Source organism: Prosopis cineraria, unplaced genomic scaffold, assembly GCF_029017545.1.
Source record: "Prosopis cineraria cultivar Desert tree isolate PC_DT_omini unplaced genomic scaffold, ASM2901754v1 PC3, whole genome shotgun sequence".
NCBI classification, from domain to species: domain Eukaryota; kingdom Viridiplantae; phylum Streptophyta; class Magnoliopsida; order Fabales; family Fabaceae; genus Prosopis; species Prosopis cineraria.
The window spans coordinates 36,922,084-36,942,593 of record NW_026555334.1 but is presented as its reverse complement, the minus strand read 5'-3'; the positions used below and the strand labels follow the sequence as shown (position 1 = coordinate 36,942,593).

The window sequence follows — 20,510 nt, the reverse complement described above, 5'->3', positions numbered from 1 at the left end:
GAATTATTTTAGCAAATTTACTCCCTTTGTTAAAAAATATAGATATTTTTTAAGGGATCAAATGTTCAAAAATTTAAGATATTTTTAGTATTTCATGGTGTAATTATTGTCTTTTTTAAAAGTACTTCTAATAAATAAATTACATTATATTTATTTTATATAAAATACTTTATTAAATAGGAATAAATATAAAAAATAATATTAGTTTGAAAACAAGTAACTACTTTATTGAGGTGAGATTCGATTAGGAATGACTTATTTTTTTTAATGGAGGGAGTATATATTTAATGTTTTTAAAAATACTAAATAAAATAGTTTGTATAACTTTTTGTTTTAGCAAAAAAATAGTTTGTATAACTAATAAATTTAAAATATGAATAAAATTTTAAAATAATATATTAAAAATGATATCTTTATCAAAGTGACTCAACTATCAATTAATGCTTGGATGAATAAAAATTAAAAAAAAAGTAAAAGACATGTTTATATTTTATAATTCTTAACTATTGATTATAAAAAATATTTGTATATATTTTAAAAATAAAAAACTATTTGTGATTATGATAAAGTAAAAAAAAAAAGCAATATATTTTACTTTGAGGAAACTAAAATACTTTTTTGACATTTATATTTTTTAAAAAAAACTAAAACATTCCTATCCATCGAACGGCGTATCCCCCCCCCAAAAAAAAACACAGGGCAAAGGTTCTAATAAGCTAACTTAGCTGCATGACATATGATGAAAATACAACTCCTTCCGTATTAATTTATAAGATATTTTTTAAAATAATTTAACATCTCAAGATATAAGATATTTAAATGAAAATAAAACTTTAATAATAATACAATTTTAATACTACCTTTACCATATAGTCTCTCTCTTTAATGTTTTTCACAAATAGAGTATTAAATTAAGAAAAATTTTGAAAGTTTATATTTTTATTTTAAAAAAGTAAGATTATAAAGTATATTTAATAAAATTTATTAATATATGTAATTTTATTTAAAAGTATCTTATAAGAATAGTGTTTGAATTGAAGACCAAACTGCTTTGAAGAACTAATTAAAAATTTCTTGAAATTAAAATTTTAAAATATAATTAAAGTTTTTCACCTTGACAGCAAGACTGATAAAATTTAATTGCATTTTTTATTTTTAAATTCATCTCATATAAAAAGTATCTCAACATAAAATTTATTCAATTCGACAAGTTCAATAAAATGTCAAGAGGATTAACTCATCCAGCTGAAAGTGAGCGCATGGAGTACCCATGCCAGGACCATGTGCCCACTTAATTTTTTCCACCTTCTCATCACTCTGCTTCCAAATAATAAATGAAGAATAAAGGGTCCAAGTCCTTCAGCGACAAATCAAAATTTAAATTCAGATACTCATATTTAATATCTGATTGTATTTTGAATAAGTCACCTTCAATAAAAAAGATACCTTTGAGAAATAAATAATAATAATAATAATAATAATAATAATAATAATAATAATAAAGGAGGGTCCAAGCCACTCTATGCCCGCATTAATTGCATCTCATTTTCGGCCTTTTCTCCATATTTTCATTGCTAGCTAAATGGCAGTGATCTTGGAATGAACACTAGCCACAAGATGCTGAGAAAGCTTGACATATATATTACGCTCTTAAAACAACTTATTTATCAAGAACACATTTCACAATTTAATCATATACATGCTGCATGTAATATTACATTTCTGAATTCTGAGCCCCCTTAACCCGCATCTGATATTCTGATGCTTCAAGTGTAAGCTACAATATTGCTCACATTCTATAAATTTCAACCATTTATAGGCTTTATAGTGAAATATACAAAAATATATGTGTGTGTGTGTCATTCGTCTGTGTGTATCGACACTAATGGAAGGCCAGTCTCGCAGAGTCTGAAGGCGACCCAGGAGACCAATCACCACTACTTCGAGAGTCCACTCGCCATGAATCTTGAACTTGAGCTGCAAACTGCAGATTCCACAGCACATCCTCAATGGAAGGTCTTTCTTCTGCCTCTTTAGCCAGACACCTCACGCAGATCTCCATCACTGTCTTCAATGATTGATCCAAGCTTGCCCTTCGAACCACAGGATCTACCACGCTCCTCCGTGCATCATCATCCGCTACTATGCTTGCTTGCAGCTGTCTCATCAAATTGCAGAGCATAAATACAAGAAGATTGCTGCTGATACACGTTATATGGACCTCCAAAATAGAATAGACATTGTTACCAGATTAATTAAAGTGTCCACATCATTCTTTGACTCCATTGTCCTTCCAAGGATGAGTTCCAATAGTATGACTCCCAAGTCGTATATATCAGACTTATCTTCATGTTTATTGCTGCAGAACAGCATAGTTCACTGAATGGACAGCTTGCATAATATTTTACTAAGCAGTATATAGTACAGAAAACTACTGTATGATGAGTCCTCCTTTCCATTCAAAACAAGTAGTCTGTGCATGTCTAGTAAATTTACTCAAAATCAGATTAAAATTCCACCACTCACCTTTTGTTAACTTTAGGACTTTTAGATTTGCTGGAAGAATTTCCATGGCCAACCTGCAAGTGAGCTGAATATTAATTGAAGGCTTTTCTCGAGGAAGATAAAAGGACCGAACATAATAACCAGTAAAACATATTTTTCCCCATACGAAACAGAAACTATGATGAATCTTAGTTATTTTCTTGATACCTTTCCCAAGTTTGACAATAAAGGCAGGTTATAGCTGCAGATTTTTGCAACGAGGTTCTGGTCTAATAAAACATCTGTTATTCTGAGATTGTTTGAATAGACACCAGGGAGAATCCCAGTTTGCAAAAACTGGATTCCCTTTGCTACTCCAATTACAGCTGCTATGCGTTGAGTCCAACCAAGTGATTTTGAAGGATTCTCATCTGCCAAATAGAATGAAAAGAACCACGAGTTCATGACCAACTATGACAAAATTGTATTGTACAGTATATGGCAGGAAAGAAGTCAATTATTCACTACTTAGACACCAATTCAGAATTTGAGTGTGACTTATAGTAAATATTGAAAGTAGAGAGATAAGACTTGCAACTTGAGAAACATTGATGGTTCTGTGAATTACCAGAGATCCAGCTCTTGAGCGTGCCATTTGGTACGTACTCAAATACAAGAAATATTCTGCTGACACTTGAATCATCTAAATAACATTCAAAGCAGTGTCCAAGAGCACTGGCTAAATGACGATGCCTGAGTTTTGACATCAGCTCTATTTGCTGCATAAAGCTTTGTGTGCTATAACCTTTTCCCATTTTTACACATGTAATGGCCACAAGTGAACCATTCTTCAACTGGCCTCTATACATCTGAAAAAAGATAACCAAAACACCATTTTTTTTAGTATGCATGTAGACATCACATACAAGTGCGGATGTAATTTTGGCTTTCAATTTAGAGCAAACTCTTCACGGTGTCTTGATATTGGACTATTAAGATGCTGACAGCCTTAAAAACACGTTTGGAAAAGCTCGAGCATTAAAGCATATGATGCCTCTCTCGAAAGTTCAATATAAAACAAAGATGTATACCTGGCCATGAGAACTTTCACCGATGAAAGAAGCTGTGTTAAAGTAGTTTGTAGCAGTCTCAATCTCCTCCAATGAGAAAGTTCGATAAGTTGGCAAACCAACTGCTCCCAACTTCATTGTTTGAGATATATACCCTATAGATGAAGACAAAAGACATGGCTGTTTTCATCAATCTTTAATGTGGACAAGCACTGAGTAATGTGTTAGGGAACTATAATTCTTCCATGTCATCTTCCCCAATTAATAATTGCCAACTAGTAGTTGAGCTTCATTTACAAGCAGCTTATAATCATTTGATAAACTGCAATCAAACACCTCTAGTTTCTCTTCTCAAATTCAAACAATTATTAAGTTTTAAAATCAGTCTATATGCAGAGCTGCATGAGCTAAAACACTTGTTTCCAAATATTTAACGATAGACATGTAAGCACCAGACTTTTCCAAGTACTCTACACGTGAAGAAATGCATAAAATGAATAAGGTAGCCAATCAAACAGACGTAAATTTGTGTCTGCGAGAGAGAGAGAGAGAGAGAGAGAGAGAGATAAAGAAACTTACTTGCATTAGAAAGCAACTGAGAAGTGTATCCAGAAGCAGCATTCTCGGATATAAATCTTACTGGAGGATTCTTAATTTTGCTTTTGGTATTTCCTCTTTTAACAAGAAAGAGAATAAGTCCAAGAAGTGCTCCAACTCCTACAGCTCCGCCTGCTATTCCAACGGAAAGGACTAACTTGGACAATCCTTTGTGCTTCTTTCTCTCAGGTAATATCCCCACGGCTAAGGCCTCAGTGTGGCAAAAGGGTTGTGGGTTCTGATTCTGATCTGCACCATCAAGACAATTTCTAGCATACTGTACTGTTCTGTCACTGGAATTTGACCCCAAACATCTAGGTAATTTGCCTGTCAAAAGATTCGACGACAAATCCACAACCTCGAGTTCTGAATTGCAGGACATATTCTCAAAGACCATCCCAGTCAATTTGTTCCGAGAAATGTTGAGATAAGTAATTGAAGGAAGAGACAACAATGCTGGCTGAAATGGCCCCACAAATGTATTTAATGAGATATCCAATCGCTCAAGCTGGTAATAAGAGGTCACTTCAGAAGGAATACCAGACCTGAAGCTATTGTTCCTTAGTATAAGAGTGGCCAACTTTGTACCAAGCTGAGGAAACTGAGGCCCAAAAGCATTACTGTCCAAATCCAGAACTTCAAGATTTTTCAAACGGCTCAAATCAGGTACCATACCATAAAAGTGATTATTTGCAAGCGAAAGGATCCTAAGATTTTCCAAGCTACCCAATGAATCAGGCAAAGATCCATTGAACCTATTGTTTTTCAAACTCAACACAGTTAAGGCTGGAAATGAATCCATCCAATTAGGAAGCTGACCAGCCAACATATTTTCGTCAAGAATGAGTGTGTGAAGATTGGAAAGTGAAGAAAGCTCTTGTGGGATGGACCCATATAGGCAATTAGAGCTCATGTTAACTATTTCTAGTGATGCCAAATGAGAAATTTTAGCAGGCAATGGACCCCATATGCCAAGAGAAACCAGAGTGAGGACTTTCAAATTAGGAAGTCTTGCCAGTGTTTTGAAAAAGGAATCTACTGAGAAATTTCGAGGAAGAAGGGAAGTTCTTGTTTCACCTATTATATGAAGCTGGGTTATGATGTCTTCATAGCACACGACAGTGGAAGAAGAATTTGAATCGGCGTTGCAGAAGTCTGTGAGGTTATTCCAGCTGTTTATAACGGCAGGGAAGTTTAAATCTCGTTGAATTCTGAGAAGAGCATCGAACTGGGAAGATTGAAGCTGCTCGGAATCATAGATAGAAAGTAAAGCTGTTATTAAAAGCACAAGCAGTGAACTGTGGAATTGTTTTGCCATTGAAAGAACGATTTTTTGTGCTCTAGAAAGTGTCCTTGAGATAGAAGCTTTGTTTCTCAAGACGACGAACAGAAGCCCTGCAACAATATTAAGCCATGTCAATTTAAAAGAGCCGAAATTGGCAAGAGCAGGTTGAATTCATTATAAAGTTTTACAATCCATGAAGTTATAAATAGGAACAAATCAAAAGCCAAGTTTCTTCCTGATTGATAGCTCAAACGAAATTATATATTCCAGGAGAATCATCTGAAAGTATAACTGCAGGAAAATCATGAAACATTACCAAGAGCTCTCAAAATCACGAAGAGCTCCGAGTAAGTCCTCCAAAAACAAGTCCAAACCCAGGTTGAATGAAGTGAAAAACCTTCATATCATCTCTTTCTTGCGCCAAATTCAAAATTTGAAGGAGAGGGAATCTGGGAAGAGAGTAAATTTTAAATATCTTCGGAAATTGTAGACCACTTGACTCAACAAAAGCCAAACTCAGAAAACTGTCAAGAACGAGTCTCCAAATCTTACTGAGGCAGGGAAACCATTTTCCCAGGCGCCAGATTTTTCCTGTCCACGCCAAGACAAAGATGACACAGGGAGAAAGAAAATGAAAGGGCCAAAATTCACACGCGGGACCATCTCATAACCGACATTACAACATATTTTCCATCATAATGAAATTGAGATTCACAAAACTTGCTCCATTTTCCCCCAGGACATAGCTTTGCTTTTCCTTATTTCTCAGGAAGGCCCAAAGGGAAGCCGTAGTTGCAGAAGCAGGAAAAGTAAAAGAAAGATTCTTGTGTAGATGGGAAGCCTTTATTCCTCTGCATGATATGATATCATATATGAGGATATCTTTTAACATGGGGCATGTGGAGTCCAGCAGATTTGGTTAAAGGAGCTAATTTTGTACTTGGCTTCATAATTTAAGAGGGGAAATGGTAAGGTAATGGCTAAAGGTGGCTTTGGCTCAGTGTCTGTGTCTGTCTCATACTGTTACGCAGACTTTCGCTTTCTGGGACCGGTGAGCCTTAGCTTTCTCTCACTTCACTTTGTAAGAGTGGCCCCACGATTTGTATCTGTAGGTTTTGGCGCCTTCCTTTATCTTTAACTCACCAACTGTAAATTGATTTTAATTTGCTCTTCCCTTAATGCGTCCATTTCATTGACATAATGAATGATCCATTGAATTCGAAGCTATCTCTCGTAACGCCTATCTACCTCACGCTTGTGCTCTCACAGCCCAAGAGGTGAGAAATTACATCTGGCTATCAGAGCAGATTAACAAGCTCCAAGCAAGAAATTCTAACATTAATGATACCAATGACGGATCCAGAAAACATTATTAGAGGGGTAATATTTATATTTATATGAGTATTAATATTTTTGAAGAAAATATAATTTTAAATAATAATTGACATAATATTTTAAATGATATGATAAGTTAAAAAAATATAATAATTCATTTTTATTATAAATTTATTTTTATATTAAATATAAGAGAAGACAATAATTTTAAATATGTATGATGAACAATTTTAAAGGGAGTGTGGGGCAATTCATGTTTATCGGGGCATGTGTAGTTCTGAAGAGGGGGGCAAATGCAAGTTTAGCTAAAAAGTAAGTATAAATTTTTCAAATTTTATGGGGACAATTGCCCTCTCTATGTTCAATGTAGATTCATCTTTGAATGATACATTGAATATTCTAAACATGCAGCTATGCGATACTATGGTTCCCTTTGGATATAAGAATTTTCACTCATGGAATGATAATCATGTCTTCATTCCTATCTCACTCATATTTGATTTGCTTGTAAGAAATATGGCATGATCTCTCTAAAAAATGTGGATTATTATATTTTTAGGAAGGATTAAAGTGCAAAAATACCAACTAAATGATTGGCTAAGAACATCCAATAATTTAAAGCAAGAAAAGAAGCAAAAATACACAAAACACGATCGAAGTTATTGCAAAAGTGATCAAGCCGTTAACTTAGTCTTAATACCTTTAGTTTTTTATGTTAAATGCTGACTATGCTTGTCACATACATCTTTACTAACGTGGACTAAAAAAAGAGGTAAAAATATTCATGAAGTTATCAGCCAAGTTCATCTAATAGTCTAAAATAAAAAAAAAGATAAAAAAATATTTATAACGTTACTAAAGTTAGTATAAAAATGATTAATTTATCAAATCTCTTGAATGTTGACTGTTTAATTGATATTTAAGTAAAAGTTAACTATTTTTTGGTTAATGTGGCAAAAAATATTCCTCCATTTAAGCATAAATTGAAACGTTAAATAGATTTATTTCAATATTACCTTTCTTCATTCTCTACTCAACTTTCCTCCACTTCTCTTTTTAACATATTAAATTAAAGTATTTTTTAAGTTTATATTTTTATTTTAAAAAAATAAAATTGTTAAGTATATTTAATAAGATTTATTAGTATGTAAAATTTTATTCAAAAATATTTTATGTTTTAGAATGGAAGGAGTATTTGTTTTCTGGATGTTGCTTCCTAAACTTATTATTTTGATCCATCTTCCATCTTGTGCAATATTAAGTAATTATTTAATTTTAAATTATTTTATCCTAATAGATCATATATTTAAGTACAATATGATGGATATTTTCTTTAAAAAATTTAAAAACGTTAATATTGTTATATCTGTATTATTTTTAATCTGCAAAATAACTTAAAACAATATCTAAAATATATTTTAATATTAATTTTTAAATTTTAATATCCACACAATTTTTTTTAAAAAAATTGAGTCTTCTACAATTTTTTAGGTATTCTAAAAAGTATATTTTATATTTTTTATAATTAAAAAATAATTAATTTTAAAATAAAAATTGAATTTTAAAAAATGCGGAAAAATGATAACTTGATAATTAGACGAACCCAAATAAACTCAAAAGATATTCAAACTGAGTTTAACTATATGGGATATTTTATAAGCTTGGGTAGGCTTCAATTGAGCCTGCAATGCCTGAATTTTGGATTTGTCTAATAAACGTAGGTTAAAGTGTAAAATTGGTGCTTGACCTACCAAAGGTAATATAGAACAAGTTAATCACTTTTAATATATTTGCCCTCACTAGATTTGATTAATTATTTCACAGGGACAATGTTATATTTAATATTAATACTTTCTTCATGTCAAATTATAAAATATTTTTAAATAAAATTTTGCATACCAATAAACCTAGTTAAATATATTTAATAATTTTTTAAAAAATAAAAATATAAAATTCTAAGGATTCATTTCATTTAATATATTGAGGGCTACATTGTTATAGCTTATTTTATGAAAAAATTATTTATTTAAAAAAATATATTTTGTGAGTTTTTATGATTTTTACTTAAAATTTTGAAAACAATTATAATCTAAAAAAGAAAATTTTTGATTATTTCAAAAAGCAACTTTGAGTAGCTTCTGAAAATAATCTAATATGATATATGAGAGAGAGTGTTTTAAAAAGATTGGATATACAAAGATATTATTAAATTATAAAATAATATAATAACAAATCAGTTTTTTAAAATAAAAATCAAAGTAGATATCATAAAATTTAAAAATAATTAATTAATAATCACTTTTTATTATTGTAGCTAAACATAAAATAATATCAGCATTTTTATAAAATCTCTACAGCATAAATCTATTTTTATAAAATCTCTAAACTATTTAAAAATAACTTATTTTTAATTGTTAAACAAATAAGCCCTGAAAATAGAGAGGGACACAGATTAAATAGAGGCAGAGAATTAATAAAACCTTACTTTTTTTTGTATCTTATATTTTAAAATGTCAAATTTATTCTTAAAAATATTTTAAAATTTGAGACAAAGATAATATATCAAAATACAAAAGGTTGTATGCTATAAGTCTTACAATGAGTAGGCTTACGTGATAAATAAATTTTATAAATTTAAGAAATTTTTCTATTTAATAGGTTAGTCGTACATTTTTTTTTATTTATTTCAACTTAAAAGTTCGATGGAGTCTCCTTTTTAAAAGCGAATTTTTCTGGGCTGAAGGATGCATCGTTTATAATTGCAAGGAACTCTCATTTCTTTCCTTTTCTTTGTTTCTTTGTTTCTTTTTTTTCTTTTTTTTTTTTTTATAACAAGGAAACTCTCATCTGTAACTAGTTTGCTTTTTGACCGACTGCTCATAACATTAAACTTATGGTCTCCGTTGTTGACATTGACGGAGACGAACCTGCAACGTGCAGCCAAACCTATAGAGATGCAAAATCCTAAAGAAAAACAAGAGGAGCTTCTTTGTCCATTGCATTATTTAGCCCAAACAACTATACTATGGCGTACTTTAATAACTTAAAAAAGTTTTTTTTTTTCCCCAAGGGCACGGCTGTCTTCAAACAAGCCTTCCATATTTATAAACCGAAATTGCTAAAACTTTGTACGTTCATTTAAAAAACAAAAAAAAAACATTTTATTTACAAAGCGCCGATAAAATAATCTGGAAATCGGCTTCTTACATCCATTTCATATTTCAAATTGAAAATTAAAACTACATAGATTCCTCAACGATCCATGAAACTGGTCGTAGTGGAGTTTGCGTTGGACTTATTGTCAGGGTAACAGCTAAGCCTGAGATCGATATACATAAAATATAATACCATATAATTAATCAAGACTTCCTCAAAGTCTAATCATGAATCATTCTTCCACAATAATTCATGCAAGTCTTTCTTTTTTCTGTCTTGTCCATATTACTATTATTTCGTGGGATATATATCAGAAGGGGAAAAGATATATGGGAATTATGGGGCTCGCTAGTAATAAATAATTAGAAGAACAATGGAGGTTGTCGGTGGTGAAAGGGAAAAGTAAACATGAGAGCAGCAAAAGAAGGAATTGGCAGCTACTGGGGAAGATAGGGCTCAACAGCAAAAGTGGTTTAGGTGTGGTTCCAAGGGCTTCAGCCATGGCCCACCCATCCAAGCGACGGAATCAAGCAACACAGCAACCAGTTAACCCACCCACCATAAAAGTAACATTAAATTAACTAAAATACTGAAAATTAAATATATCATTGAGATATTAATTTAAAGGTTAATAATTAAAATTATAATTAAATTAGGATCAAACTCGTAAATAAAATATTATGTTAAATTGGTTAAGACACTAATTTAATAATTTGCTTATTCTGCTAAGCAAGTTGATCTGAATTTGCACACTGTGACATTAACATTATTCACAGACATAATTACTTTACACACCTTAGACATGACATGCACGAATGAATACGTGAAAGTTAAGCCCACTTGCTCCTACCAGCTTTCTGCTCTTTTACTCTGTTTCTTTTCTGCTTTCGCTTTCAAAAAGTTAAGTTTTTCTTTCCTTTTTTCTTTCATTGATTATTTCTTTAATTCGGATTTTCTCTTTTTCTATGTATCATTTTTGTTAGAGAAGAACTCGAGCTCGACCATCAAAAACTTCATCATGGGGATTTTGGTTTTATATGATCATGAATGAACGGAATTTTTGGAGCTTGATGTTCTTAACTGGGCCTTCCTTGAGCAGATGAATCATGGAACGTATTTATTTATTACATATTATTAGAGAACTTAATTTAATTTTGATAATAAACACTTAAATTATTTGAGCCCTTTTTTGGGTCTGAAGATGCCACTTTTTCTTCGGTTCGCCATTTAGATTTCACTTCCTGAGCTTAAGTTCAGAACTTCAGATGCTGTTTCTTTATCCGGAGAATCCATTACAAAGGCCGTAAATAAATTCAAGTGAAAATCATGGGCTAGGCCCAAGATCTGCCCCTTCTTCTAGGCCCAGGTTAAGTTTTCATATCAATCACAACACCACATAACTTGGCTTCTTTTTTTTTTTTTTTAATCTCTTAACTAAACCTGTACGGAATATTAACTCTCGCTTGTAATGTAAAGAAACATGATGGAAATGTTTAATGAGTTCAGTTTCTAAAAAAATATCAGGTTATTTTTTTTTAATGTAGATAAAATGTTAAAGTGAGAAGGGAGTAATACTTAAAAATTTTAAACCCACTTATCTATATAATCAATTGTTATAAAGTAGGTGGGAATGGAATCAAGGGGGTATTTTAATGACTTGATCTAAAAAAGATGGAGAAGTATTATTATAAAATTTTAATAGAGAAAAAATGTGTGGAAAAAATACAAGAAAATAATAAAAACTTTTAACCTTACTCCAATATCTTATATCCGATTGAATTCATTAAAGTTTTTATTATTTCCCTTCCATTCCCCTCAAAACAAACAGAGTATAAAACATACACTATATTTTTTGATTTAGAATTTGTTTCTTTCATATTATATAAACAAGTTGATTTATTTTAGAATTTTCTACTTATGCATATTGAAAATATAAATTAAACAACTTTTCTTATTCTCATATAAGTTATTTTGGGATTTATTACTTATGCATTTTAAAGGTATACAACAAAATTTGTCATTTCAAGACGTGTGATCCCAACAAAAATTAAAATTTAAATATGTTTTATTTCAGAATTTATTATCTTGTACGTAGAAAAAAAAAACTAATTCTTTTATTTGAGGGTTTCTTATCCTTGTACATAAATAAAAAATTTGTTATTTCAAGATGAGTGAACACAAAAATATTAAAATTTTAAAATGTTTTATTTTAGAATTTATTATCTTGTACATAAAAAAACTAATAATTTATTTGAGGATTTCTTATCCTTGTACATATTAAAAATATAAGTAACACCTTATTTTATTTAAAAATATTTCAACCAATTCAAAAAAATTAAATCTCATATTTTATTTTACCTAGGTACTCTGTATATTATGAGTTATCTAAAATTAAAATCACATAGAAAATATATGAATAAAAGATATGCTAAAATGATATATAACAATCTGTCCTACTTTATAATTTGTTATCTCATAAACATCACAAACTTTTTTTTTGCCAAAAATAAACATCACAAACTTAAAAAACATATTTTATTCCAAAATTTATTGCCCCGCATAAATTAAAAAATATAAATAAAGATATCTTAAAATGATATATTTACAAATAGATAAGATGTAAATGGAAAGGGTAAGTAAATTAATTAAAAAGTTTGAACCTCACTTTTGTTTTTGTTTTTAGGGGATTCAATTCATTAAAATCACCGTGCCCCTTCATTTACCCCAACTAAATATGTGATAACATTAATAAAAGTTAAATATTAAGTAAATATTGACTTCATAATTTTACATCAAATGAAAATGTTTGGAATATATTAAAAAGAATTATATAAAATAATAGAAAATAAAAATTATAAAAATAAAAGGGTAATGAGAAAATAAGACCTGAATTATTGCTCGAAAACCGCTTTGAACTCTGAAATATTAAAATATGTAAAATAAATTCTAAACTTTTAAATTCATAATAAAATAAACTCTGACCGTAACTTTTTTAACGCCGTTACTATTCAGGATTTATTTTCCTATATATTTAACCTTACCGTTACAATACTCTTGTAAATAGTAATACTGTTAAAAAAGTTAAACGTCAGAATTTATTTTATTATGAATTTAAAATTTTAAAGTTTATTTTATATATTTTAAAAGTTCAAGGTTCATAACGATTTTTGAACAAGAGTTTAAGATCCTATTTACTCATTAATCCAAAATAAAAATATGAATAATTATTGCTTGAACCAAACTTGAACTGCCAAGCCCAATTATAAAAGTTTATAAAGCCCAAACTAAAGGAAAGAAAACTCACCCAATTACAACCTTTTTTTATGAAATAAGTTGGACAGTGTGTTTTGATGAAATGTTTGATAGAGTTTCGCCCACTCCCTACTCTCTAAGATTATCGACGCTCCCATGCCCATTACTTCACACGATAGAGCTCCCTAGGCATGAATAGTTATATGCTCTTAATGGTGTCAAAATCAAAATTCAAAAAGATCTTACCATTGCCAATTTGCTATAAATGTGTAACCAAAAAAGACTTAACACCCTACTAAATTTATACTACAATTGCCCAACGCGATCACTCTATTTTTGATTTTGCATTGTCTTCAACCTCACCTTACGTGGCTCACTTTTGTTGTGTAAACTTAGCTTTTTTAGGCTAGTTTTTCATATTTGTCTACTTCTTTATATTCATGAAACTCCTCATTGTAATTTTTTTTTTAAAGTAATACCACTAAGCTTTATACTCTCTCGTGGCGCATGCATTCTCACTCTTGCAAGTTACTTCATTATCTAAGAAAATTATAGTAACGGACATTAGGAACTCATTTTGATCGTTTGATTATAACTCTTTTTTTTTTAAATGCGCTTTTTGACATGCTTGGCATACTTGAACACCTGAAGGGTTGTAATGCTCCCACCCATGCACCAAAAATTGAGCCAACAACTATATTTTTTACTCTTGAGATTATCATTGCTTCCATGCCTATTACTTCACACAGTGGAGCTCCCGGGCATGAATAGTTATATGCTCTTAATGGCACCAAAATCAAAATTCAAAAGGATCTTGCTGTTGTCATTTTGCTATAAATGCAATCAAAGAAGACTTAACACTTACTCAAATTTACACTACATTTACCCAACACAATTACTCTATTTTTGACCTCGGCGTTGTCTTCAATCTCACCTTATGTGACTCACTTTTTCCTATATAAACTTAGTTTTTTAGGCTAGTTTCTCATACTTTTCTACTTTTTTATATTCATGAAACTCCTCATTGTATTTATTTTTTTTAAATAATACCACTAAGCTTTACGCTCTTTCATGGTGCATGCATTATCACTCTAGCAAGTTATTTCATTATCTAAGAAAATTATAGTAAAGGACATTAAGAACTCATTTTGATTGTTTGATTATAACTCACTTTTTTAGAAACATGCTCTTTTGATATGTTTGGCATACTCAAACACCTAAACGTTGCAACACTCACACCCATTCACCAAAAATTGAGCCAACAACTATATTTTTTATCCTCCACACACAAATAATTATAACATTCAAAACAGAATAACTATATTTTTTTATCTCTTATACATTAAAAATGTAGTAAAAAATTATTTTATCTAAAATTTATTATTATCTGTATGAATTAAATTTTTAAAAAATTCATTAAATACTAATATATACGGGTGTGTATATTACCTGTGTAATTTTAAATCTAGATATTAACTTGTTATATTTTAATTTGTTATCCTATATGCATGTTAAAAGTTAAATAGCATAAATTATTCTAAAATATATTATCACATGCGTACTTTGTGTCTTAGAAATTATTTTAATAAAAAAGTTTATTATTAAAATAAGCAAAAATTTATTTTATTTTTTAATTCATTATTTTGTACATATTAAAAATTTTTGCATGTTCATTTTTTTTTACTATGGCCCAACAGTGGGCCCCACCCGCATTTTCTCAATAAAGGTTCACAACTTTTACTTCTCCTAGTTATATAATTTTAAAAACATAATAACAAAAGAATGTCAAAATGGTATTTTGACGGCAATTACGTACATGAAGCGGGAATACACCTGAGCAACTTGAAATAACCCCCACATGTGCAATATTCTCGAACATCTCATTTTGGAATATTAAATATGATTTAATTACTGTATAGGAACTGTTTATCTACAGTACATTGACACATTTTACAATTTAAGGAGAAGATAAGGTCATAAAGATATGTTATTATTTGTTTGTCACTGAGAAGACGAAACTCCACGAAATAAAAGTCAGTCAAGATTCTTATATTGAACGCGTTAGGTAACCTCGGAGGCTTTGATTTTAAAATTTGAGATTCTCACATATTAGAGAAAAGCAGATGCATGTATGTGGTATGAAATCATAATTAATATCACTTTAGTAAGATATTATAGGGATGATTAGATGCACGTCATGAAACGCAGACCTTCCAGAATAATCGCGCTTTGCGTAGAAGATTCTTGTCAAGCCTGAGTTCATTGCCCGTTTATGTTACGCCAGTGGCTATAAATCCCTGCCGCACAGATTATTCTCTTATTACTAATGTTTTCAGAACTGAATCGGACATTTAACTCGAAAAGTCAGCAGTTTACGGTTCGCATGGTTGAACTGATTGGACCAACAGGTGACATAATAATTAAATTAAAAAAATTATATATGTATATAATAATTAAATATAAGAAATACATATAAAATTGTTATTTAACTTTAAAAAATCAAAGATTTTAAATTTATCATGATTAACAAGCCACATGATACAACATAATATCAAATGATTAAAAAAATTAGTCATTTTTTTAAAAAAATTTGATAAAAAAAAGTTTTTTTTAACAGTCCAGTTTTTGAAAACGGATCTGGTTCCTGGCTTGATTTCAATTTCCGGTCTGACCACCGGTTCGAAACGGCTTAACCTGGCTCAACCCTTAAAATAACTTTTTCTTCTAAACCGGACCGGTCTGACTGGCCGGTCCAGTTCGATTTTAAAAACACTGCTTATTACAGTATCTCTTCTTATTTCTTCAATAAGATGAATTTTTAATTTTCGACTAAAAAGTTTACTGAACCCAGTAAGTTATTTAAGATATGATTATTTCATTTTATTTTGGGTGAAGGATTATTTTAATTTGTTTGACTACTAATGCTTATATCAACGTTTTTTTCCTAATCCTTTTGTTACATTACAAAGCTAATGCATAAAATGTACTCCCTCTATTTAAAAATATAAAATTTTTTAAGAAATTAAATATTTAAAAATATGAAACATTTTTAATCTTTCGAGCGTGATCATTATCTTTTTTTTTTCAAAAGTACCCCTATTGATAATGACTTTATATTTATTGTAGGGTATTTAATAGAGGTAAATATGAAAAGATATGGTTAGTTAGAAAGTAGTAACTACTTTATAAAAAATAAAATTTGGTTAATTTTTAAACGGAGAGAATATGTATTGTGCCACATTCAAGAGGATTTTCATTTTATATATTTTGTTTTTAATTCACAGAGTCACCATTAAAACAGTGCAATTACAAAATGATGATTATGAAGAATCCAAGCATAAAAAGTTTCAACACCTAGAGGGAGGAACATCGAAAATCATAAAATGGAAATTGTTATAAACTGCTTCATGAGCAAATCAGTCAACATATAAATTTGTTTCTTTAAAAATATGGTTAATAAAAACTTATCAATGACGCATAAGCAAACTTCTAATCTTGTTGATAATGCTAATGAAATGGTGAGTTTAATTATATTTGTTTCAAATGAGATGGATTGCTTTTATTTTTTAAACCAAGGAAAAAATAAAAGGAGAAAAAAAGAGAGTTTTGAGAACGGTTTGTTTTCTATTTTTTTTACAAATAAAAATTAAAAAACTCATTTAAATAAGTGTTTTTGTTTGTTTTTAAAATTATTTTTATTTTTTAAAAACAAAAAATGAAACAACTTAAAGTTTTTTTTATTTTATTTTTCTTATTTTCAATATATATGACATATGATTATTAAATTGAAGTTAGTTTAATCAATTTTTATCATGAATCATAACAATTAACCACATGTAATTATCTCAATCAGTCTATTATTTAATTTTAAAATTATTTTTAAATTAATATAATTAAATAAATTTTTATTTTTATTTAGATTTTGAAAAACAATTCTAAAGTTGATGTTACAAAATATTTTTTAAAATAAAAAATGAAAGTAAAAAAACCAAATAAGCAGTTAATTCATTAGTGAAATCTCGAAGAAAGTGAATTTGACTCTTTCCTTGATTTCGCTCCTCATGAATGACTTTTCACCAAAACCAACCAACCAAATCCGCCTTGTTTTGTAGTTTTAGTCAGGGACGGATCTAGAACCAACTAAACGGGGGGATATAAAATTACATTGTAGTGGCCAGTGGGGGAGCTGAAGTTAATTTTACCATTTTCGACAAGAGAAAACAATAATTTTAACAACTTTTTTTTTCCAACCATGACTGCCCCCCTCGATCCGTCTCTGGTTTTAGTCACTGTGAAACGAACAATTTCTTTAAGCATAACCATAACTTTTATGAGTTGTTTACCCAAACTATCCGAAACCCTCGGCAGGTAAGTAACCAATTGCTTTTCTTAATTAAAAAATCAGCCTCATGAAAGTTATACATCCAGTAGCCATATAATGAACAAATTAGAGCTTTACATTAACACTCCACCAAGTAAAATCTAAGCCATAAAGAACAAAAACCAGCAAACACATGTAGATTCTCGAACATGAACCCTAAAGCGCAGGGTTTGTGATTGTGTTGAGATCTCTATAATGCCTTCTTGGTATTCAGTAAGAACAGCAAATAACAAGCGTGGATTTGTTATGGAAAACGTGTATTATTACAAAGTAGTGTCAATAACTTGAGGACCCCTATACTCAATGGCCTCTATTTGAGAGTTCTCTGGCATCTCAATTTCTTCCAACCATCCATACACATCTTGCTCCTCTTCCCTCACTCCACTCTCTCCACCTGCAACATCAACACAAATTAAACACAGCTCACCAGCTGAAGAATAATACAAGACTTTGTCAATCCATATATAACAGAAGTTCTGGAAAGCTGTGAGATGTACTTACAAGAAAAAGCAGAATAAGGATGATCCTTGTAGTAAGAGCAGTCACGATCGTCTTGTCGGGAATAAGGAGGGCCAAGAACGTCAAGCACAACAGATGGGGTTATGGCTGTGAACTCATGAATGTTGCCCCCAGTTGTGGGGTATAACACTGAAGTATCGCAGGGTGCAGTAAACACCCTATTAGCTTTTAGCCTCGCCAATCTCACTGCAAAACCAAAATGACAAAATTCAAAAACCACTTTTACATAGATATTCCAACAAGTCTCAAAAAAGAGAACTAATAGCCACCTTGAGATGGTTGAGATGAATTCTTGAGGCCTCAGGATCAGCCCAATCGTAAGACTTGATGTGCATGTCCCCCACCAGAAGCTTACTGAAAACAGTCATGCCTGGATGGTTGTGGAGGGGAATGACTCCTTTTGCAGGTAGGAAGAAGATACAGAGCTGCATGAACAAACAAAAGTAACCCAAAATTAAGGATGTTTGTTTTAAGCATCAGTTTGTGAGTTCATTGGTAGGCAAAATGAATCAGAAGAGAACTTACCGAGAAATTCTTGCAATCGTAAATGGTAGTGCTGGTGACACTTGCATTCTCAAAGGCCATATTTTCAGGCTTGAAGAACCGCAGGTCCAAGCCAACATCTTCCGGCTGCATCTTATCTGGAAGAAAACATCACAATAACACTTCAAATGAGATATACTAGAAAATACATATTATTTTTTTTTTTTTGTTGCCAACTAGAAAATACATATTCAATCCGCACTACCTATACTAGAAAACGCATGGTTACTGACAAGTGCATGGAAGTCATTCCTCGAAGGAATTAAACTAATTCATCATCATCATCAATATATAATACAAAATTCATCTAAAAGCCCCACCATTCATAGGATTCATAAACAATGTGGTTTAACAAACTCAATAAAGTCGGATCCTACGAGTTAGTTATCATTATTTTTGGAATTTTCCTCCTTTCCATCTTGTGTCCCGAAGGAAACTTCGATCACGTGCCATCCTATGTTGGCCCGGTCCTATAATGAATTGATTTTGGTCTATATCGCCGTCAGAAGGGAAAGTGATAACTTTGCTTTTCCACAGGACGAAGGGGCACTGAAATTTTATCAAACACTTTTCATTTGATTTTTTAACACCCAAAAAAAAAAAACTAACTGACAAAGAATAAAAAATTATAAAGAAAAACAATGCGGGGCAGATAAAATGAAAACAAAGGGTGGGGGGAGCTTTCTGGTTTGTACTTTAGTGTAATTGGGGTAAAGAGGCCAAACCGCACAGGCAAAAGCAAGCAACCACCAGCTCGATGCCCAAGAGGTACATCTAATTTGACCCAGAACTTGACACTTGTCAATAAGAGATCACATAAAAGCAAACATATACTCTAAACACGACACATCATCTCCTGCAAATATAGCGAGTTAGAATTCAAGATCAGAAGAAAGTAGTACCAAGGATGTGGCATAGTTTATGAACATCTTCAGGTGAGGGAACTGTTCCTGGGCCTTTGAATGTTTCTCTGCAAGACACAAACAGCTCCTGGAGTGCCTCCGGAACCCTCGGAACTGCCTGCCTGGTAATTCCACGGCATGATTTCTTCTTCTTGCTGATGATTTTTCTCACATGACGAACCTATTGACATGTCCAAGTCTGTCCTCCCCCTGTTTCAACCAAACCTGGTTCAGGCTCCACCGACACACCACCTATCTCTCTCTTCATGTCAATCAACTTAGAAACTTTCACAGGCATTTGTGCAAAAACTTATACTACAAGATGCAACAGTTTAGATCAACCGTCTCCCGATGTTAAAATCTGCTCCAACTTCAGCAATGAGAAAAACAAGTGCAGGAATAAAACTTTAAACCCAGATTCCACAAAGTTAGCAAAATCGAAACTTTCAGATGTTTAATATCGCTCCTTTCTTTCGTTGATTGAGATAGGGAAGCAAGCTGGCCAGATTACAGCCGACCAGAAAGGAAGAAAATCATCAGTACGGGCAAAACAGAGCAGAGGTAAGAATACGGAGAAGATGATATTTCAGGGAATAACGAGGGGAATAAGAAGACAGATAAGTTGATATTTATAGATAAATGGAAGAGTCAGAGGCAGAGAGAGAGAGAGAGAGAAAATGAAAATAAAACTCGAAAACCAGGGGCCGTTTCGATTAGGGATAGAAATGAGGCAGTGTTGTCGGAAGAAAACCGGATGAAAAGGAAAGAGAAAAGCAGTATTTTTATTTTTATTTTTTATTTTTGCATTTCCGCTTTCCCGCGCCCCATAGATTGAAGGAAACTGGTGGTTAAAGCGACCCCTGTTTTGATGGTTAAGACGGTAAACCATCGCTGGAATTACCAAAATGCCACTAACGTGGGGGCTAGTCCCACGACCATGATTACTTCGCAAGGGAGAAACACTCTGAAAGCCAATCTGAATCTAG

At 31.3% G+C, this 20,510-nt stretch overlaps 1 protein-coding gene and 1 pseudogene across 1 annotated transcript; both read right to left on the bottom strand.

Moving 5' to 3' along the window:
* Positions 1–1,660: 1,660 nt before the first annotated feature.
* LOC129307455 (probable inactive leucine-rich repeat receptor-like protein kinase At3g03770) lies at positions 1,661–6,361 on the bottom strand. Its single transcript, XM_054948427.1, has 9 exons — positions 5,989–6,361; positions 5,753–5,885; positions 4,134–5,546; positions 3,576–3,709; positions 3,113–3,353; positions 2,713–2,915; positions 2,527–2,579; positions 2,248–2,359; positions 1,661–2,158 (listed from the first exon to the last, which is right to left on the bottom strand). The coding sequence occupies exons 3-9, from the start codon at positions 5,467–5,469 to the stop codon at positions 1,883–1,885; spliced, it is 2,355 nt and encodes a 784-aa protein (XP_054804402.1). The 5' UTR covers positions 5,470–5,546; positions 5,753–5,885; positions 5,989–6,361; the 3' UTR covers positions 1,661–1,882.
* Positions 6,362–17,548: 11,187 nt separating this feature from the next.
* On the bottom strand, positions 17,549–19,822 carry LOC129305579 (plant cysteine oxidase 2-like; annotated as a pseudogene).
* Between the last annotated feature and the right edge of the window lie 688 nt (positions 19,823–20,510).